Source organism: Archocentrus centrarchus, chromosome 15, assembly GCF_007364275.1.
Source record: "Archocentrus centrarchus isolate MPI-CPG fArcCen1 chromosome 15, fArcCen1, whole genome shotgun sequence".
Lineage (NCBI taxonomy): Eukaryota > Metazoa > Chordata > Actinopteri > Cichliformes > Cichlidae > Archocentrus > Archocentrus centrarchus.
In genome coordinates, this window is record NC_044360.1 from 720,855 (window position 1) to 744,156 (window position 23,302).

A 23,302-nucleotide genomic window follows, 5' to 3' on the forward strand; every position below is an offset into this window, starting at 1 on the left:
TGAAACTCAACTGACAGTTTTTATTTTATTTTCAACAGACGCACAAACAAAAAGCAGTTTAAATCATGAAACTTTGATTATTGAACACATTTCTCTCTTAAATCAAATCTACTTGCAGTTGTAACAACTGTGCATCAGAAAAATGTCTCCTCACATCAGCTGCTTAACATTAAGTCTTTATAACAGCTGAAAATGAACTGATATTCATGAAAACACTAAATTTATTATTTCACATCATACAAATGTTTGATTTCCAGCTGTGACAGATGCTACACAGTAAGCTACAAACTGTTTTATGAATCAGAATGTCTGTGCAGTTATGGAGTCAGTTAAAAACCGCCTAGCTATCCTTAGAAATTAAACAGAAATCAATACAGAAACCTCTCAGCTCTTCTCAGAAGCCGCATTCACTTCTAGCTCCCACTTCTCCAGGAAATCCTGGAGGTTCAAATTGAAAACATCGATGCCTTTTTGGGACAGGTGGACGCCATCGACTCGGTACAGACCTGTGTTTGCGCCACACCGGATGTTTTCATGGGTCAGAGAGGCACCGCCCAGCTCTGAGATTATGTTCTGGATCCTGCGATTTACTGTGGTGCGGACCAGATCAACCTCATGGCTGTCTGCTGAGTGGCGCCACACCCTTCGAGGGAGGATGTTGGACCACACAAGAACGCATTGCGGGAAGATGCTTCTCATAGACATCAAGTCCTTCTTGACAGAGCCCAGCAGGTCGGTGGGGCTGTCGGTACTCAGGTCGTTCCCACCCAGGTGCAGGATGAGGACGTCTGGGTTAGGCCAGGTGACCTTAAGCTGGTGGAGCTGGGGCAGCAGCTGAGACCACGTCATGCCTTGGGTGCCTTTCCACCAGATGGTCACCTTGCTGGGGTCCATGCCCAGCTGCATACCTACCTCCGGAGACTTGGCACGTGATTCAGCCCAGTACACCAGTGAATGACCGACAATCCAAACGTTCCTGGGCTCCCTGCTGACCAGCTTACCTGTAAGTTTCAACAGGATATATTTGTAAGTGCCAAAGCCTTATGGATCATCTTCACAAGCTGAACCCAAACCACCCATGGCATCAAATTCCAAAGCTACGACTATATCTCAGTCTTCAGGCTGGTTACACAAAGCTCTGTTAGACTATAGACTCAGGTCAGCATTCATTTTTGCGGCACACGATTACAACTCAGAAAGTCCAGAGGTTCTGGAAGATCTGCAGTCTTTGGACATTTGTGAATTCTGACCACTGGACTAAAAGTCCATCCATCTTTGTGAAACCAGCCAGCTCCATACAGGTGTCATTATATAGGACTTCTGTGCAAAATTCACCCTCTCAATCTCACGTTTCATTTTGCTTCATTGTGCTTACTTTGTGCATTATCAAAGGTTTCCTTTGTAGTCCTATTTTCTGAAGCTTTCTAGCTCAATACATCAATCTCTATGTAAATGACTAAAGTGATAATTACCATTTCAGGAAAGTTAAGTGTGTCTCAGATGTGTTAGCCCCCCCAAAAAATCCTACTATTTACATGTTTGTGGCTAGAGATCTCTGTATCTACATGTTCACATGACTTTATTGATGGATTTATACTTTAACGCAATGAAAACTATCAGCCTGATCAATCAAGAGACCAAAATGATCACCTACCTTTGCCATCAAGACATTAAATAAGTCTGCAGTGTTTTCATTTTAAAACCGCTTTAAAATCACTTTAAAAATCAAACTGCATTCATTATGAAATTTCATTATGTACACAATATACAGCAACAAAGAAACCTTGAAACATGAAATATCAAATGTATGCTAAGGTGTGGGTGACTTTTAGCTCTCTTTATATTGCGTCCCTAGCTAAAGGCTCAGTTTACATAGAAGCTTCCACTGGTACTGGCTGCACACCAAAAATTGCATGCATCAAAGTCAGCATAAAAACAAAACAAAACAAAAAAAACTTCATTCTAACATATGATGCACACAGAATGGGCACTGATGATAACTGGACTGCTTAAACTTATCCTCTGCTTCATTCTAAGATTGAATCAATGTCAGAGTAAAACACAGTCCAATATTTCATTTGGGGGAAAGGAAATGGAGCTCAACGTCAGACTCGGTTTTGTGAGAACAGGCCAACAGAATCTGGAAACTCAACTACGATAATCTGGTCTTATGGATGATGGCCAATATTTTAGTGCTTACAGTACAGCCGAGTCCTATCTGGGTAACAACTAATATCTGGACCATGAATTCCTGCTCAAATGCCTTTTATCACAGTCCAACAGAAGATGAAGTGGAGAGGCAGAGCCCAACAAGAACTTGTTTAAGTGTAGTTCAGAGCTTTTTTTTTTAGAGAATGCTCAACAGGGCGTAGGCCTTGCAACTGTGGATGTTCACCTGACATGCCATTGTTGGGTCATTTGAGACATTTGATTTCCATTTCTGTTCCCCAATTCCATATTGGACCACATTATTTCAGATAAGCCTAAACCAAACTGGCCTAAACTGAAAGCCCGGTTGTCCAACCTGTGAAAGCTCACAGGTCTGTGACATGAACAGAAGTTACCTGAGCACATGTTTACAGGTAAAGATGAGACCTGTGGTGTGACAGAGGAACATGGTGGATATAAATGCACCAAAGTGTCAGCTGTGACAGATGACATACTGCCATTTGGTTGATGGAAGTCCAAAAGTTTGGAGTTCACACTGACTGTGACAGTCGTATCTGTGGCTCCGAAAATAACACCAGAACCCAGAAAGTGCAGATAAATCATTCACTCAAGCCTCCGAGTCTAAAGACATTCAAATGGCCTGTTGGCATCTTGTAGGATTACCGGCAGTGCCTCAGTCCCAGTTTCAAAGATAATGACTTCAGATGAATCCTGAGAGCTCTGTTAGCTTTCTGAGCTAACATTAATATCACAGGTAAGACAGGCAAGAAAAGTGCAATGACCCTTTCATATTACCAAAGTTAGATGGCTTAAAGCATGGGTGTGACATGTTTACTACTGAAACTTTTATTCTTAAACTTTAAATCTTGTAAAATATCAATATATAGCTAATACAGTCTGATAACCTACCAAAAAACAAAAACAGCAATTTCTAGCTGAGTCCTAAATAAGCTAACACAGGTGGTGTCACAAAACAACAGGTATGATCCCAACAGTAGAAGTTACTAAGTTTCCAAAAAAAAAAAAAAGATGCTGTACATTTTACATAAAGGCTAACAACTTCAACATGGACATTCTAATTCTAACATAACACTATGCTACCTTGCACAAGTGGTGACCAACTACCAGAATATCATGTCTAAACGTATAAAGGGGACTTAGTCTGCTGTTCCATGCAAACATCTATAATGTACAGTGTCAGCTTTTCTAAATGTGATCACCATTTACATAATGTGGCGAGTCCATCTAAAAACTGTCCCTGTGAACCAAAAGCTTAGACTCAGCCTTCAGTTTATATTTTCTCTTCTACCAGAAGGTAGCCAATCAGAAGGAAGTGGGATTTGGGGAAGGTGGAAGAGACGTGAGTTCCTCTGGCTCGTTTCAGACAGAAGGTGAGAAGGAGAGAATAAAGACTTAGTCAAGTCAGAGGATGCAAATACAGAGTTGTAAATTAGCAGAATAGGTCCACTGCAAGCTAATGACACCTGCGTTATGAACTCTACAGTAACAAGATAGGTAGCTCAATGAGATTTATATGGACGTGATATCCCTGGAGTAAACTTTCCAAATAAAAAAAGGACATTTCTGGATAACACTTTAACCATACATCCTACTTAAAAGCATAATCTTAAATACTAATAAGTTAAATATATCTGACTGATGGCCTACATGATGGTCTTCTAAAGTTAGCTTCCTTAGCTAATGTTTCACAGTTTGGACGGACTTCAGTTGGTCCTGATTAACTTGATGAGAACGTCTCAAAGACTGGAACCCGAGATGGTGACCATCTGGACCCCTACACTGCCTAAAGTACTATCTACTGTAAAAAGAAAAAGCATATTTAACTGCCTGTAAAACATCAAATTTTGGGTCTAAAATAAGAATCAAACATGAAATAATGTGGTTAGCAGTCAGGTCTATTCTGGGACAAGAAGCCACATCCTTACAGCTAAAATAAGCTGGGTAACCTCTCTAATCTCTTATTAGGTACCAAATTAGTTTTAACATATTAGATAACCTAGTTTTTTTTCTTTTGGTTTGTTTTTTAACCTTCACTGGCATGAAATAATGTTCTTAAGAAAACTCTCCTGCTTCAGCAGCTCTTCCATTTAAGTATTAAAAAATGTGTTTTACCTGGCTGGATCAAAACAAATGTCTCCAAAATGCCTTTTACTGTAAATGAATTAAAAAAAAAAAAAAAAAAAAAAGCTTTACTTGTTGGTACGATTGAGTAGTCTTCTGGATCTTCTGCACGCCTTTTGATGCAAACGGAAACGAGCACTTGACTTACCCTGAGCATTTCAATAGGGCTGGACTCACAGACTTAAACGCAAAAAATCCTGTGTAAACAATTGTATAGGCACAAAAGGCTAAATATCTAAAAAAAAAAAGTGGACTTCATAACAATAATCAATCAAAAATACCTCTTAAAACCATCAAGAATACAAACTGTTCCAAGTTAGGCCTGGATGTATAAAGGCTCATTAAAAACTGGCAAAGCGTTGGTGAACATATTTCTGTTTAGGAGACCAGAGTTCATAAATAATCGATAGCTTAGCATTTATGTCCAACATGAAAATGAACACAGTCTGATCTCTGAAGTACTTAAGGTATTATAGTCAGCTGATAGTTTGTGAACACATTACTGAGCTATGGCTGCTATAATTTCTAACATTCTCTGCATTTTCTCACAAGTCAAATATCAGCTTCTTAAAGGAGGTTAAAACTTTTTTTTTTTACTGCAGACAGTATGACAAGTGGATAATTTAGAAAGCTATGAGGAACTGCAGTAGATGGCTAAAACCTACCCAACATTAGCCTTCCAACAGCTATCTAGACACAAAATCTCCTGAATAGTAGAACATCCGCTGTTTTTATCTAGAGTTTCAGTTCTAGATAACATGTTAGCATTGCTTGTATTTGGGCAGATGGACAGAGCTCAGAATATGAGGCTGGACCAACATCTTTGGACACAAATCCATGTACCCTGATGTTATTCCTTGACTGACACTCGCTCATTACAAGATAACCCTAGATCTTGTATCTAGGTAGTTCTAATTAGACTGAAACCTGGACTAGTTAAGCCATCCTAACCTTGAGTTTTAGACTAAATGTAGAGATTAAGGAGATTCCACGCCCCTTCCTTTGTAGGAAATAACATTAGCTACCCAAGAGATTGGTAAGACAGAGCAACCAACCAAATATAAGTAGGAATGATTAAATTGATAAATAGTCATTGGGGTTGGTCTTTATTATTGTGGTCTTCCTCCCAGTCAGCTGAAGGAGAGTACTGGGTTTATTTAAATGGTATCAGGACTGTCAAACACAAAACAATTCAAAGCCTAGCAATGGGACATTAAACTAGCTGTTCAGTGTTTACACTCAGTGGTCAGTGTTTCAGTACAGCATTTAGTATCTGGTACCGTCCTGAGGCTGTCTGAGAGGTCAAACAAAAGGACCTGGTGGTTCTTTGTGGTTCAAATGTGGATTTTTCAGTTCTAGTATCAAACATTTCCTTCAGGAATTTGCTCTTTGGAGTGAACATTAGGGTTGCCACCCGTCCTGTAAAATATGGAATCGTCCCAAATAAGGGACGATTCCGTATTTTACAGGATGGGTGGCAACCCTAGTGAACATGTAACCCTTACATCTTAAAACACAGCCTACAGTTGAACATTGATAGAAAAATGAAGTATAAATGTCTACTGTACAATCAAAGATCATTTCTGGGGATGATCAATACCTAACTATATCAATACAAAGTATAATAACAGAAGAATAGGAGTCTGAACACCATGCTCTAACAGAAGGTCACCTTTGCATCAAAACATCCTGAAGACGTTTCAGTTCTTCGACTGATCCAAAAAGTATTCTTGAACTTGAATTAGGACGATCCAGATGTAGAATCTGAGGTAGCACCAGCATACTTAATGAAAATTTGCTTCTGTACAGGTAAGACAATCACCATTTGGCAAAGAAATGTATCTTCTGAAAAAGGTGATAAGTGTACCTACTTGATGACCACTGAGTGTAACTGTATCTAAGCTGGAAATGGTGCTAGCTTGGCTGGAAATGATCAGTGCCTACCAATCTAGTTAATGAGGGTTGGTAGTGAAAAACTGTCAGGTTCTGCATTGTATTGAATGTTTGGCCAATCCGATCATTGTCTAATTACACTCAAACAATACTTAGCCTTAATGTATAAACATCTACCTTAACCTCTCATCATATCATCTGACTACAAAGCAGCTTAAGAACTCAAAATCTATATTCCAATGGAACATAAAGAAGATATTACTTTGTGGAGATTGCAGCTGGCTTCTTCTCTTGATCGCCGGGATGAACCACTAGGCTCGGCTAATGGGTGCAGCAGAAGACCTCTGTAGCAATGCAAGATCTATGTTGCGTTAAGGTAATGACTTAATGGCTCCATGTCAAGGCTGTGGCAATACTTAGGTCTGTCCCTACCATGTGGAAATCTATGATAAGATGGCAGGGACACCTTGACAGAGAGGCATAGCTTTAGCTTAGCACTGCAGCAGTCTCTACCACAGGGCATAACGGGCAAATGGGGCTTTGGTAATCGCACGTTATGTTAGATTCCAATAAAGCAAAGCAGTACTTCCTTGGTGTTATCTTCTTAAAGTTTTACCGTGTCTCTGGAGAGGTAGCTGGGCTTCTCACTAAAACCTGGATAACTACCTGGGAGAAAGATGGAAGACATTTTTTTTTTTTTTTTTTACCTACTCAAAGTACCTGTCAAGTTAAATAAGAAAAGGAAACAGTGAAAATAACTTACATGGAAATGGAAAATGTATTTATCATTCAAATCCCTGCAATTCAAAGATCACTAGTTAAGATGAATTATCTTTGTAAAACCACAAGTTCTGATACCTGACGAGATCAGCGAGCCATCCTTGTTCGTATCCCCTTGCTTCTTACGGGCTAGGAACTCCTTGTACTCTTGCTCTCTCTTTTCCAAAAGTCTCTGGTTGTACAAATCCAGCTGCAAAATAAATGCATGTATCTGATCAAGATTTCAACCATGATGCAGATGATTCTATAATGCTTATATCATTTCTGGGGTTTCTAACACTCAAATACACAGGCTGTGTGGGGATATATGGTAAGTATTATAAATTACCACCTTACTGGAACAGTGCTTTGGTAATGAACAAGAATGCCTTCCAAAAGCTAGACCGATATAAGTGCACTTGTTTACTTCATCTTCAGTGCACTAAAATATCTGATAGTCCAGTAGTACCAATGCTGAACACCTACCTTCTCTTTCTGTTTGATCTTTATATCATCTTCCGTCTCTACTGATGGGGGCTCTGTGGGTAAACTGAACTGGACAGATTTGACTGGTTTGAGTGGTGGCTGCACAGTCAAAGATTTCACTGTCTCAATGACCTTCAGGCATCTCGCCACTGTCGTAGAGATGGCAGAATGATCATCACTTGCAGGACTTGAAGTTGTCAGTGCTGATGAAGGTTGTAGTACCACAGTAGTGGTTAAATGTTGTGAAGGACCGGTGGACCCAGAGGGAGGAACTGGATCTGACCCTCCAATAAAAGGCAAAACCGACTGACCGGAGGGTGGAGAGAAAGGAGGTTGTCCAAGAGGACGTCGTGGAGGAGGTCCAGGAGGTGGTCCTGGAGGAGACTGTCCTGGTCGCCGTGGAGGAGGTCCAGGTGGAGGTCCTGGAGGTTGTCCCAGTTTTTGGAAATGCTGACCAGCTGCAGGAGGAACTGCAGTGACCATGGTGGATGTGGAAGTCTGTGTTGGCGAAATCTCTGGGGTGACGGCAAGTGGCCAGTTGAATGGTGGGGTTGGATGTCGGTAATGAGCAGGTGGAGGCCCAGGAGGTGGCTTTGGAGAAGAGGTGGTGGAGGGTGTGCTTCCTATTGTCTTGGTAAGATTCTGCAGCTGTTGTGCCTTCTTAAATGCTTCTAACTCCTGCTGGTCCAGGAAATCTTCATATTCAGAGACATTTGTTTTCTGTCTGCCGAGTGGCTCCAAACTGGAGGATCTGACAGGTGAAGGGGAATGGATACGATCCGATTCCAGAGAACCGGTTCTAGTCGTCCGCAGTTCTTCCCGTGGCGCTGATGAAGTCTCTCTCTCTGTGGAAGATCTTGGGCTAAAAACTTGCTCCTGGGCTTGGCTGGCCAGTTTGGAGACCTCTCCTGTACTCAGCTTCAAGCCAATTGTACGCAATAGACTCTGAATCTTGTCGTAGGGTTCCGTCTTTGGTTCCTCACTTGTTTTCTCAACAGAGGAACGCTTAGGGCTCGGTGGCTTGTTTTGCACTTCTTGGACTAGACTAATGCTGGATGGCTCTTGAGACAGTCCTACAATTCGAGAGAAACCCTTGCCATCCTGAAGAGCCCGCTCATGAGGTAAAAGGTCATCATTAACATGAACTGGTCCCGATTTCTTTTCAGCATCCACCTTTTTGTTAAGCATATCAAGGAAACGGTCCAGGGGTGGTTTCTCAGCTGGAGGGGACAGACGGGGTTTCTTGTCCTTTAGTTTAGGAGAAGGGCTTCTGGGAGGTGAATCTATGGGAGAAGGAGGTCTGAATGAGGTCTGGGAGGAGGAAGTGGCAGCACTATGTGACAAAGGAGGGTGAACCGAACCAGCAGGAACTTTGTCAGAGTGAGAAGGGGAAGAGAGGCCACGGGGCTCTGGAGAGCGGCTTCGTTTGGCAGTGGGATATGGATCATAAGGTCGGTCCACATACACCTGGTCATAGTAGCGATCATCGTAGGGTTCGTCATAAACATCGTATCGATCAGTGTAGCGGTGGCTGGAAGACGGCGGGCCACTATAGGGAGGTTCACTATAGAGACGACTGTCAAAAGGGCGTTCACCATATGGACGGTCACCATAAGAGTGCTCAGCATAGGGCCGACTGACATACGGGTCACCGTAACGGTCACCATACCGCCTGTCTTGGTAAGGACTATAAGGACGGTCATAATAAGGATCATCATAAGGAGGACGATGGAGGTACTCTGGTCCCTCTGGTCGTTTCTTTAAGATGGAACGGACTGGTTTGTACTCAGCAAGGGGAACGGCAATCCTGCCATGGTCATAGTCAATGCAGGTCCTCTGTCCAGGTTCCAGTCCTCTTGGGTCTATGTCCACCAGTGACTTTTTGTAAGCAATCATCTCATTCAACTCCTCCAGTTCCCGCTTTTTCCTTGCCAGCTCATCGTCCACGATTCCAGATCGCCTAGGAGGAGGGCTCAGTTCCCTCCTCCTCTTGTGACTTTCTTCACGATCTCTGCTGATTTTGGCCTTTTTCTTGCTGGCCCGGTCTTTGCTCCTCTCCCTGCTCCTGCTTCGGCTCCTGCTGGAGCTCCTGCTCCTGCTGCGGCTCCTGGAGCGGCTTCGGGTGTGTCCGTGCGACCTGTCTCGACTTTGTTTGTACTTGCTGCTGCGGCGTTCACGGTCAATGCTGGAGCTGCGTCTTTTTTTGACACGTCCAAACTGATCTCTGGGGGGACTCCTACTTCTACTCCTACTCTTGCTCCGGCTGTATCTCCGCCTGGTAGTGCTGTAATCCCTCCTGTTGGTCTTGCTGTCCTGTGCTCTAAGATTTTTCACCACCGCCTTCAGCTTCTCTGCCTCTGGTTTTTCCTTCCTGAAATGTCATAAATAACCAGTTTGAGGCAAGTTGTTCAATAAAACAGTTTTACATTTCAAAGGTCCAAAAGGAAATACGATTTTTATTCAGAGCCTAATATATTTATATGAAGACTGGTAAAACTTAAAACTCATAACTTACTCTTCTGAAGCTTTTGTCAGTTTGATTGTCATCTGCCAAAGGAGGTAATGTAAGTTATGACAAAGTTAGGAGAAGAATGACCGTTATCTTTTATTAGTATCAATTATACTAAAAAGTATTATTGAGACTGTATTAAACTCCCTGTAATATAGATTTTCCCCTCCTGACATATGCAGTAACAAAACATGCAAATTACTTTCAAACAGTTTAAAGTAAGAGCAGAGGACTCCACAAAATTTACAGACAGATAAATAAACAACAGAACTCTTAGCGCTTTATTTGTCTCCACACTGGAACTGTGTAAACATAAATGGAGCCCTTCTCACCTTTCCTTTGTTTGCACCAACACCACCAAGCTTCCTTACGGGGAGGAAAACGCTCTCCGTGTAACGTTTTATCCTGATGGCCTGGATTCCCCCCTCTGCCGTTTCATGCTTGGAGAAATGATAACAGACATCATTTTAATTTATCAAAAACACCACACACCTGGAAATGGCAAAAAACACAGCCAAGAAAAGACTGCGCGATTAAATGAAAACAATTTTCACACTGAATCATCATCAAGATCTGATGTTCATTCAGACCACTTCTGAGGTGGATTGGGTAAAACTGAGAGGAGAAGTACATCAAAGTTTAAAACAGGATATTTCCAGTTCCCACGACACCTGGCTATTAAAGAGTTAAGGCGTTCCTGGACAAATCTGACACTGTCGTACTCAACCACCTTGAAGCTGTACCTCATGTAAAACATGACATTTCCTGATCCCACTAGGTGGCACTGCAACTATCACTTAATAGTTTCATATGGATGTGTTCAGGGGCAGACCTTTATCTTACTGCAGAAGTTTGGACCAGATTGGAAAATGTATGTGTGAATGAAAGCCAATAAAATTTCATGATGGCCACACCCTTCAATAAAAACTCAGTTTAACTGTTTCGATTCACCCAGGCCTGTAGTTTAGACTGAACAAATATGAAGTTGACCCCATTAAAAAAAACCTAAGAGGAGTTTGAAAAAGTACAAAATGGCAAAAATTGCCTAATTAATTAAAAAGGTGGACTTCCCATTGGGTGTAGTGCATCACTCCAAGAGGACTTTTTGCACATCTTGACATGTTACACGTGAGTACCAAATTTTTTACATGTACAATAAACAGCTCAGAGACTTGTCTTTAGGTGGCGCTATATAGCCATTTTAGAAGGCCTATGTCTGAAATCATTAAAATACGCAAATTTTCACCAGTCGTGACGCATGTGCAAAACTTCATGAGTTTCTGAGCATGTTTAAGCCCCAAAAAGGCAATTTATTTGACAAAAAGAAACAGAGCTGATACAATAGGGCCTAACCTTTGGGACCTCCAAAGATGAAAACAAGATCAGAAAATAATTCATTAAGGTAGATTTACTTGCAGACATTCCCTCGTTTTATTCTGAAAATTCAGTCGCTACCAGAGAGCCTCAGCACTTCCAGTCTTGTTTCTTTACCAGCAGGTTGTCAAGTCGTCCCCAGATATTTAGTTGACTCTCCAGTGGGGCCTTCATCTGGCAGTTGGATGGACTCCACCTCATCTGCAGCTGTTTTTCCTGGTTCTGCTCCACATAGCAATTCATGAACCATTTCTTCACTTGCTCCTGCTCACAGAGGATCCTCAGCACAGAACCAGGACCAGGAGGAGGTAGAGTCATCATCATCTTTCCCTCCAGGCACATTTCACTTGGCCTTGGGGTGCTCCTGACTGAATATGTAATCCAGCAGTTGCGTAAACTTGACTACCCATCATACTCATCCTTGCCTGCTGTGCACCGATATCTCTGATCAACAATGATTTTGCAACCTGGAGAAAAATACCTGTATAATATATATATATCATATATATCATGCCTTTATATTATATCATATATAATATAAAGGCATTTCAGGTGTGCTGATAACAAATCAATAATCAGAATTTCTCTAGCACATCAGGTTCTTGAGTTATGCACATGTCAATATTTAGCTAATGTATTGCTGTACTGGCGCTTCTCACGTAAATGTAGAGTGTGCTAAGATTTTCTAATTGTGAAATTGAACAGAATTTAGCAATAATTTAGGTGATTTGGGGGTGCTGAATCCAAATATGGTCATTAAAATTCAATCAACTAAAGTTCAACTGCCAATATGGAGGATCAATAATGCCAGAAATTTGCAATTTCTTATAGTGACTGCATTGATCTGTCAGTAGATAAATAAGTGTTAGTGCTACATCCAGTGATGAATCGTGTTTCTGGGGTGGTCCAAAGTCATGCGAAGCTTAAAGCTGGATCTTTGATGGACCCCAAGTCTGTGAGCTTATTAGGAGACAAAGACTTTCCATCTAAGCTCAGACCCTTGAACTAAGAGCACGGGAATCATTTGTTCAGGTGGTGCAGAATTTCTTGGGCAACCACAAACTATGAAGAACTAGTTGACAACATGCTCATATCATTCAAACATGGGCTGCAGAATGTCACTTAAGATTCACTTCCTTCACGCTCATCTTGACTTGTTTCCACCCAGTTTGGGTGATGTGAGCGATGAGCATGGTGAAAGGTTCCATCAAGATCTCTCTGAGATAGAGATCAGGTACCAGGGGCGCTATAACGCAGACATGATGGTGACTGCTGCTGGTTTCTACTCCGTGAAACCTCCATGAAGCACAAGAGCAAGTGTTTGTCACACCTTTGAACAGTTTAGGCCAACTAACTGTGGACTTTTAGTTTGAGAGTCCTCGTATTATTGGTTTTGGTATCTGGGTCTTTTTTTTAAAGATATTTTTTGGCCTTATTTGATAATTTTCCAGTGGAGACAGACAGGGGGGCGGGGAGGAGAAACAGGGGAAGACACACGGCAAATGGTGACAGGCCGGGACTCGAACCAAGCGGCATATATGGTCACCTGCTCACACCCTGAGCTATCCTGGTGCCCCATCTGTGTCTTTTTTTTTTTTTTTTTCACCAGTGTACTTTTCTAATAAAATCATTGACGTTAAGTTTTGGCAACTGGCATTTATTGGCATAGTTACGTAACTCAAGATCCTGACGTGCTAGAGAAATTCTGTTTGCGTATTTGGAATCAGCATACCCACGTTAGTAAAAATCAGTTGTTTTTCCTCAGGTAGCAGACAAAAAGGGTTTCTTGTTGATCAGTGTATTCTGCAGCCTCTCCACTTTGTTCTGTTTCTTTCTCAGGTTCCGTACAGCTTCTGGGGTTCTCTGTTTTCCAGTCAGCATGAGTCAGATGTTACAAATAACAGAAGTCATAAATTGTCAGTGTTCTGGTCATATCCCATAGTTGTTTATTGGATATATTAAAGTTAACATGACTCTCTACTTGTGTGTTCAGATCCTTTCCATGATCATCCTGACTTGAGGCATTCTTGTGTATCTCAGTGGACCATTTTTCTAAGAAAACCACACCAGAGCACTTCCACAGAGCTTGTACTCTCACAGTTCCCACGCTTGGACACTATAGAGCAGCCATGACCGTACAGATCATACGCTGGAATTTAACGCCAACCGTACGCACTTGTCACTCAAAACATTTCTGGAATGCTGCTTTAACTCTTGTGTGGATGGAGGATGACATCAGTTCAGAGTATGTAATGGTGTTCCCAAAATACTTGAAGCTCACCGAGTCTGTCTGTGAGCTGAAGGACTCAAACTGTGGCTTCCCCTGCGACCCGCACAGATCACTCAAATTCTGTGGTCATTACCTGCAGCTCTCTGTGCTAGTTCCACTTACAAATATTTGGACCCTCTTCTGGGATTACTTGATTTTCCTCCACTCTGAGAACTCAGCATGAGAACTCACCGGGACGATGCTGAACTCGACCTTCTCGTTCAGCTCCAGTTTCTTCTTCTCTATAACCTCAGACATGTGGAAGTAGAGCTGGGGGTTCTGAGTGCACTTGATGAGCCCAGAGTCCTCCAAGAACTCGATCACGATGCCCTGGTTGGAAAAATGGCAAACACAGATGTTTAGCTTTGCAGCCACCTGGACTCAAACCCCCAGAACCAAACTGGGATGCTGAGATGTTTGGTTGTTAACTCTAATGATTTAAAAACTTACGTGTTGACGTTGTTCGGTGGACTCCTCAAAGGAGTCAGGGAGAATTTCCACGTATGTTGCTCGCTCCTCTTTGGTTTCCCGATGGGTGGCGATGTTGAAACGCACCTGCACAGGTAAGACATGGTTCAGGATGAGGTTCAGAGAAACAGAAATGCTCCTGTGTTTACTTTGAAAAGGATTAAGACTCATAGAGACACGGCTTGATTGTAGTTTACATATAAAGACATGACTGCATCTGAAAACACAGAAGAAAGTCGAGCATCCTCACCTTATCTCCATCCAGCATAGTGGCAGTGGTCAGCAGGTCTTTGGGGCCAAAGGTCAGCTGTTTCTGTTGGCCATCAATGGTCATCACCAACCGGCCCACCTCTGGGTGTGGTTTGGTTTCCAGTTCAGCAGCTTCAGCTGGCTTATCTTCTGTCACCTCCTCATTCACCTTCTCCTTCTTCAGCTCCAGCTTTACCTCTCGTCTTCCCTCCACCTCTCCTTTCTCATCCTGGTCTGTTTTTTCCACCTTTGCTTGCACCTGAAAGGAAAAAGGTACAGTTTTCACTTTGTGTTTGAAAAAAAATTACATTTCCTGCAGAGGTTTAATTTACCTGTCCAGCGCCATCATCTCCACCCTCCTTATTCTCCTCCTGTTTCTCCTCAGGCTCCTTCTTGATCACCTTGAGAGGATTTCTGGAGATGGATTTGAGGACTGTGCCTTCGAATCGCTCCTTGCTGATGTCGTCCAGCGTGTCACGATCTCTTATTTTGAAACCGAATGGTGTCCACTGCAGGAAATCAGGACAGTGAGCGTTATTTCTCAGCAGAAACATCTGATGTGGCTCGTGATGTTTTTGGATGGAGGATTAGAAAAAGAGGATTTATTCTGAATGAATCTGCTGATGTGGAAAAAAAAATTCCAACAGTGCATGCTCTGATTTTGAAACCCTCTCTGAAACCCTCAGAGACCTGCAGCCGGTGTCAACCTCTGATTTCTTTACCGCCCAGAAGTATGTCAATCAGCAGTATATGGACCAGGATATGTCCTTCAATGCACATATTAAACAAATATGTAGGACCGCTTTTTTGCATTTGCGCAATATTTCTAAAATTAGAAACATCCTTTCTCAGAGTGATGCTGAAAAGCTAATCCATGCATTTATTACTTCTATGGTGGATTATTGTAATTCATTATTATCAGGCTGTCCTAAAAGCTCCCTGAAATGCCTTCAGCTGATCCAAAATGCTGCAGCTAGAGTACTGACAGGGACTAGAAAGAGAGAGCAGATTTCTCCCATATTGGCTTCTCTTCATTGGCTCCCTGTTAAATCTAGAATAGAATTTAAAATCCTTCTCCTCACCTACAAGGTCTTGAATAATCAGGCACCATCTTATCTCAAAGACCTCATAGTACCATATCACCCCAACAGAGCACTTCTCTCTCAGACTGCTGGCTTACTTGTGGTTCCTAGGATACTTAAGAGTAGAATGGGAGGCAGAGCCTTCAGCTTTCAGGCCCCTCTTCTGTGGAACCAGCTCCCAGCTTGGATTCAGGAGACAGACACCCTCTCTATTTTTAAGATTAGGCTTAAAACTTTCCTTTATGATCAAGCTTATAGTTAGGGCTGGATCAGGTGACCCTGAACCCTCCCTTAGTTATGCTGCTATAGGCCTAATCTGCTGGGGGGTTCACATAATGCACTGTTTCTCATTCACCTTATTTACTTTGTTTATACTCCACTCTGCATTTAATCATTAATTGATATTAATCTCTGGCTCTCTTCCACAGCATGTCTTTCTCTCCCCTCAGCCCAACCGGTCGCGGCAGATGACCCCCCCTCCCTGAGCCTGGTTCTGCTGGAGGTTTCTTCCTGTTAAAAGGGAGTTTTTCCTTCCCACTGTCACCAAGTGCTGCTCATAGGGGGTCGTTTTTGACTGTTGGGTTTTCTCTGTATTATTGTAGGGTCTTTAGCCACAATACAAAGCGCCTTGAGGCAACAGTTTGTTGTGATTTGGAGCTATATAAATAAAATTGAATTGAATTGAATATCCCTCCTTCTCATTGGTAGTCGCTTCAATAAGTCGGGACCTGCCCACTTCACAGTGCTAATGCATTTAATGATATTTGGCCACCACAGTGCTGGCAGTGAGTGGATGCCCCCTGTTGGCCTTTACATGTGAATATTTGTGGGTTGGTCTGTTTTCACACAGGTAACACATCTGCATGACATCACAAACTCACTAAAATCACTCGTATGAACAGAAAGACTGGGTCTGTCTAAAAACCTCGAGTGCAGCTTCCTGTTAGCAGCTCTCAATAAAGCGTTTTTTCTGACCTTGTCTTTGGCGGCTGCCAGCGCTGCAGCCACCTCCTCCTTCTTCTTCCTCTCTGCCTCCCTCTCACGCTCCTCCTCCTCCTCCTCCCTCTTCTTCCTCTCTTCCTCCTCCCGTCTCCTCCTCTCCACCTCCTCCTTCCGCTCATCCTCCCGTTTTTTCTGCTCATAAAGAATCGGGTCTTCGATCTTCTTCATCCTCTTCAGCCTGATCGCCCTCGTCTTCGATTTCACCTGTGGAGACAAAGCGCTGGATCACCTCCATCCTCCCTCTGCTCCGGATCGGTTCGTTCTATCACTCACCTTGATCGTCGTGAACTCCACCTCTTTGTGGATGTCATCACTGTTGAACTCTGTGTCGCTGAAGTTCTCACAGATGTCAAAGGGAAGCTCGCCGTACTTCTCCGACTTCAGGACGCCCACCTCCGGCCCCAGCGAGGTGATGATGCCCTGAAAGACAGTCGGCACCTGAGAGGCCAGAACCAGAACCGAGCAGAACATAGGAACCAGTTCGGCTGTGTGTGGTGAGTTACCAGCTCTCGCTCCTCTTTGGTGTATTTGAAGGTGAAGGGGATTTTGGGTTTGATGTTGGCCGCTCTCCTCTTCCTGGTCACCGCATCGATCAGCAGGTTGATGAGCACGTGGTCATTTTTCAGCAGTGTGACGCCGCAATCCCTATGGTCGAAGGTCACATTGGTCCTGACAGTGCCGATGTTGGCGTGGATCTGACCCGGGTAACCAGGCATGCCGGGCTGGAAAGGAGGGGGGAGGAGCTTATTGAAAGGAGGTTTATGGATTAAACATGTTTACAACCTGATCCGGAAATTGTTCTGGTTTCTAGATCCAATTTCCCTTTCATAACAGCTGCAGAGGGGGAGGATGCTTTTATAATCACTTCATGGATGTTACTGAGCACTAATTAGCTCTAATTATTACAGTTTACATGGTACTGTTACTAATTTCTATTTGAAAGCTGTTTACTGAACTTTACTCAAATTTTCTCTTATTTTAGTTTAAAACAGTTTCAAATGAAGTTTGATTTCAGGGGTCACCTTGGGGTCGATGACGGTCTGGCTGACAATGCCCTCGTAAAGCTCTGTGTCCAGCACCACGTTGGGCCCAATCTCCTGCTTGGTCTTGGTTCTGAGCGGCTTGGTGAAGCCGTCCTCGCTGTCATCGTTTTCAGTCTTGTCCTCCTCGTCGCTGGCAGCGGTGGCGGTGCAGAGGGTCAGGAGGAGGGGCTCCTTCGCCCGCTGGATCCTGACAGCCCGCTTTCCCGCTCTCAGCTGACGAAAAGACCAGGGAGATGTTTGAAACAGTCGGCGTGAGATATGGAAGAAGGTTTCAGCCTTTCCGTTACGGTGGCGTATCCCATCAAAGGACAGGAGTGGCACACTCTAAGCTAAGGGCCTCACCTGGACGACGGTGAACTCGACCTCCTCGTTGACGTCCTCCTGGGTGAACTCGACGTCGCTGAAGTTCTCCTTGGTTTCAAAGGGAAGCTCCGTGTCATCCTGCAGCCTGATGATGCCTTCTTTGTCCTTCAGGCTGATGATGACACCCTGCCGAGACAAATGGAAAGAGAAAAACTGTCAGACAGAAGAGCAATCAGAGATTTCCTGTTCGAGGAGAGCGCCGCATTTTAACCTTCAAATGGCCAAAAACACTTCCAGGTTTGACCACACGGCGCCTGACCTTCTCTCTGATCTCCTTGGTGTGGCTGAAGGTTCCCGGGATTTTGGGCTTGATGTTGGTGGCTCTGGTCTTCTCAGTGACGATGTCGGTCAGCAGGTTGATGAGCACCTGGTCGTTCTTCAGCAGCGTCACCGTGCTGTCCTTCCTGTCGAACGGCAGGTTCCTCCTCACGGGCCCAATGGTCACGTACACCTGACCGGGGTACTGACGCTCGCCGGGCTGCACGGTGAAACGAGGAGACGAAGAAGAAACAGAAGGAGAGACACAAACAGGCTTTAAATAAAAGACGTTTGTGTTTCTAGCAGGAAGTTTTTCTGGAATTAATCGCAGGAAAAGAAACTCACTGATCACAAACATTCAAAACGGTTCACCCTCATTTCTATCGCAGTGTTCAAAATTAGACACAAATATGTATCTAATGTTTCACTTTATTTTGGTAATGGAATAAATGACTAAAATAGAAAAATTAAAAACTGAACAAAGCAATAAAAAAATTAACAGATTTATGTGCATTTAGTGGCATTAATTACTGTATAATTAAATAAAGGAGAAAATTAAATTAAAATTAACAGCATAGGAATTCATTTATTTATTTATTTATTGTCTTTTTTTTATACTTTAGTTGTCCAATTAAAAATTATTTGAATAAATAAAAACATTCAATTAAGTAAATAAATGTTTGGTTCTAGTTTGAATCCACCATATGGGTTCTTTCTCTGTGGAGTGTTTCTCTGTGAGTTCTCCGGGTTCCTCCCACGGTCCACAGACACGCAGTCAGTGAGGTGAGGTTACCTGGCGACTCTAAATTGTCCAAAGGCGTGAATGTGAGTCTGCCTCTTTGTGTTAGCCCTGCGACAGGCTGGTGACCTGTTCAGGTGTAGCCTGCCTCTTGTCCTGTAATAACTGGGATAGGCTCCACCCCCCCGCCACCCTGAACAGGATAAGCTCAAGATGGATGGATAAACAGTTTGTTGCATTTAACTGAGAATTAATTTATTGTTTGCAGGGCTGCAACAATTCCTCGAGTGACTCGAATAATTTGATTATAAAAAAAAAAAAAAATCATCGACACAAACTTGTTTCTTCGATGCTTCATTTAAACTCTGCAGCTCAGGTGTCTCCAGGTTTCACCCGCATTAGCAGCATTAAAGTTCTCCGTCGCTGCGACCGAGTGGATCATCGCTAACATGTTTTTCCACACCTCCACTGCTCTCTGCTGTGTGTGTGTGTGTGTCTTGTGCTCACTGTGCTGAGAGTTTCAGCTGTAGCTCCCAGAACAGATCACTATAACCCCAGTTTGCCAGCGGGCGCCGCCATTAGCACTAGGGATCATGTGGTACCAGAAGGACCCCCCCTTCAGTACAGAGGGGCTCCATCAAAATATTTTTGATACTTTAATCCCTGATTAGTGACTAAATATAGACCTGCAGTAGAAAAGTATTTAGGAGAATGCTTGTGAATATAAAGCATTACATTACGCTCAGGCAGCCCCCAGTTTTCCAACAAAAACACTGATAACACAACAGCAGCAGCAGCTGTTTTACATGCAGCCTGACGCACACGCGCAAAGAGGTGGTGAGCTCAGGTTCTGATACGCAGCAGCGCTTTTTCCTGTAAGCACCATTAAACCTTTACTGGGAAACAGCTGGAGGTCCTTCATCAACCAGCTGATCAGTGAGTGCAGAAAAGAGAACTTTGTAGCTGCTCCATCCACCCTGTTTGTTTCACACAGGGAAAAACTGCAGTACGGAAGTTAAAATATGCAGATGAACTGTTAATATGAAAAAAATTACTTCTTATCCAGTTACTCGAGTAATTGATGGAATAATCGATTACTAAAATAATCGATAGTTGCAGCCATAATCGTTTTGTGATTTTGTGATTTATTTTTGTCTGAATTTGGCAGTTTTGACCAGTCGCAGAAATGTTTTCAAGTCTCGGAACATCTCGGAATGTCGGAGGGATCCCGACTCATAGCTGCAGGTTTCTCAGACTGACCTGAGGTTCAACGATTGGCTGACAGACGACGGCCTCGTAGATCTCAGGGTCCAGGTTCTCGGTCCCACCCGGAGCCACCTTCACATCCGTCGCTATCGAGCTGTTCTGCTTGGAAACAGGAAGTGACAACACCAGATTTACAGAGAGAACTCAGCCCACGCCGTGTGCTTGTAGGTCAACAAACAAACGGCGAACCAGCACCTCACCTTCTCCTTGCAGGCAGTGAAATGAACTCTGACCCCGGCCGTCATGGCTTTAGGGTTTCCAAAGAAAGCATCGAAGCTGAAGGTGAACTTCTCCAGGTCTTCACGCATGATATAACCGAACGTTGGCTGTAGGTTGGACGCAGAAGATTGTTTGTGACAGAAAATATTCAATTTGAGCAGACAGGTAAACAGAGTTCAAACTGAGTTCTCACCCCGATGAAGGAGATTATCCCCGTCGACCTGCCTGGAGGAGGCCTGCAGACAGAGACAAGGTTCAAACAGCAGGAAGCGATCTCAGATTTACAGCACAGGTGTCTGCATCTGTTTTATATTCAAGTTCTAAGACGAGCTGATGCTCCTCACTGAGTCTGATCATCTGCAGACTGTGACACACATGAAAGTTACCCAAATCTGAAGCTCACGTGCCTGCTGTGATGACCCTCCACACTAAAAATCGCTTTTTAAACCTGAGCTGCAGCCTCAGCTTAGCTGATGCATCTCACCCCCTGTGGCTGCCTGATTGCTTCTTCAGTTGTAAGTAAAGTGCACATTTACATTTTTCTGGTGACCAGGCAGCAACTCCAATCTCCAAGACACATTCAACTGTACCATTATAGCATCGTACCCGCGGGACACTGACTGAGCGACAACTTTACGAAACGAACCTCACAGGCTCAGTTTTTCTCTTCAGGTCTTAAACGCACCATCTACGGCAGTTTCATAGGAAATAAAACATTTCCAACCTTAATGACGTGCAGGAGCTCTGCAGCTCCAACACAAAAACCCCCCAAAACTTAGTTACGAGCAGTTTGATGGAGGAACTATTTTCTCTCTGCTGTCTCCAGGTCTTTCTTGATGTTTTGAGTAACACACACAGATATACACATTTGATATTAGATGAACAACTCCTCTGCTGCTGAATTAAAGTCACACAGTAACAGAAACAAACTCATGTAGCCGCTCAGCAGCTGCAGCGCTCAAGAGGGTAAAACGAGTGGTTTTATGAATGGAGCCTGGTGGGAGTGTTTTTTGTCATCTGCACTTACTTTTCAAATGTGCGTTTTCCCAGCAGCCCCAGAGCCTTGCTGATTGTGCTGACCTCAGCTTTGGGTTTCGGGGGAGGAGCGGTGGGCGCAGCGGCGGGGGTGATGGGGTCGGGCTCTGCAGCAGGTGTATTTTTGGCCTTGGCTGGATCCTCGGGGGCCTTTTTAGTCTCAGAAGCAGTCGAGTCTGTGGCCGGAGCAGATATCAGAGCTTTGATCTGAAGAAGAAAGATGGAAAATAAACAGGAGAGACTGAAAACACCAGCTGTCCTTACTGAGCATGCTCAGTCTGCACTCTCATTCACATCCTGCACACAGTTACATTTTCTTTGAGGTTAAAACTCTTTGTCACACATTCAGAACATCTAATGAAGGTTCATCAGCCATCCCAGAGTAAGCAGCAGCAGGTTAAAGACCAGATCTGAGCCTCATAATCAGGACTCACCCACTCAGGCTGGTCAGGCGGAGGGTTGGGCATGGGCTCCTCCACCACAGGCTGAAACCAGAGAGAATTGCAGCTTTTAATCACACCTAACACACAATATTCAATAATTGGATTTTTATGCTTCTCGGACAAAAGCAGTGCTCCTGTGAACAGACGACCAGCGGAGGACGCTGCTGAGCAGCTCACCTCTCCTGTCCAACCAGGCGGAGGGTAGGCCGGTGGGAATCCAAACGGGGGCATGCAGCCTGGAGGGGCGACCGGGGGTCCGAAAGCTGCGGGGTCCGGTGGAGGCATCCCAACTGGAGGCACAGGGGGAATACCTGGAGGGACCACAGGAGGCACTACAGGGGGGACCACAGGAGGTACAGGTGCAGGAGGGCCAGGCTCGCGGCCCCACGGCTCAGGAGGACCGTCCAGATCCCAGCCAGGAGGGCCCCATCCCGGTGGAGGGAGAGGCCGGTCGGGGCCCCAGTCATCGCGGGGTCCTCTCCAGTCAACATCGGCATGCGGTGGTCTCCAATAATCGAGGCGAGGATCCCAGTCCCAGTCCTCTGGTCCCCAGCCGGGGGGAGGAGGTCCCCGTGGATCCCAGTCTGGTGGCGGAGGTCCTCGGGCATGCCAGTCTGGGGGTGGTGGCTCTCTTGGATCCCAGTCGGGGGGCAGTGGTCCTCTAGGGCCCCATCCTCCGGGAGGAAGTGGCCCTCTCGACCCCCATCCTCCTGGGGGCGGAGGGCCTATTGGGTCCCAGTCTTCGGGCGGTGGAGGCCAGCCACCAGGCGGCGGAGGGCCCCAACCCCCAGGAGGCGGAGGCCCCCAGCCAGGAGGACCCATGTGAAGCCTAGGTCCGTGTTCACTGCGGGGTGCAGCGTAGGTCCGCACCGGCCGCAGGAGCCCCGAAACGGCTGCGAGGGCCGAGGCAGGCTATGCTAAGCCAAGCTAACCTAGCGGCGGGCTGATCACCCAAACAGCGTCAGTCATCAGTTAATCCGGCACTTACTGCTCTTTCTCAGCGTGAAAGCGCCTCCTCGGGCGGTGAAAATCACCGCAGCACCCGCAGACCAACTTTATTCAGATTTTTCAGCGGAAAATTAAACAATTTCAGCCCCGCTCCGAGCGACCACCTCTGCTCTGCGCTCCGAATTACTGATCACGGGACTCTTTACCGCCTCCGCTGGCAGGAGGACGAAACTACAATCACAGCGCCGCTCTGAGACTGTCACCCCAGTCCCAAGATTATTATCATTATCGAAAATGAATGAAATAACGAGAACTGAAATTAAAAAAACATTTTCGTTAACTGAAATTAATAAAAACGATAAATAAAAGAAAAAAAAACGATAACTAACTAAATAAGGATAAATGCCGTTTGGTTGCATACCCGGGCCGCGTAAAGAACCGGTGCAGAAGTCTAACCAAGCTAGCTCTCTGAGCAGCTCTGACAGAACCTGCATGGCGGCCATGCAGCAAGGGGACAACCATAATGTACCGTTTTCACCGAAAACATAACTGCTGGCTACACCTGTACAGGTGTACCCTGCCTCTC

The 23,302-nt window shown here is 44.4% G+C and overlaps 1 protein-coding gene across 1 annotated transcript; it reads right to left on the bottom strand.

The window, feature by feature from the left end:
* Positions 1 to 22,898, bottom strand: LOC115792858 (uncharacterized). The gene is made up of 21 exons (XM_030747434.1): positions 21,946 to 22,898; positions 21,760 to 21,810; positions 21,318 to 21,532; positions 20,484 to 20,526; positions 20,272 to 20,397; positions 20,066 to 20,170; positions 18,068 to 18,286; positions 17,788 to 17,934; positions 17,425 to 17,658; positions 16,906 to 17,124; positions 16,676 to 16,822; positions 16,376 to 16,606; positions 14,651 to 14,827; positions 14,320 to 14,577; positions 14,052 to 14,156; positions 13,794 to 13,931; positions 10,291 to 10,398; positions 9,965 to 9,996; positions 7,450 to 9,820; positions 7,063 to 7,174; positions 1 to 1,001 (listed from the first exon to the last, which is right to left on the bottom strand). Exons 1-21 carry the CDS (start codon positions 22,588 to 22,590, stop codon positions 385 to 387), a joined length of 6,300 nt encoding a protein of 2,099 aa, XP_030603294.1. The 5' UTR covers positions 22,591 to 22,898; the 3' UTR covers positions 1 to 384.
* Between the last annotated feature and the right edge of the window lie 404 nt (positions 22,899 to 23,302).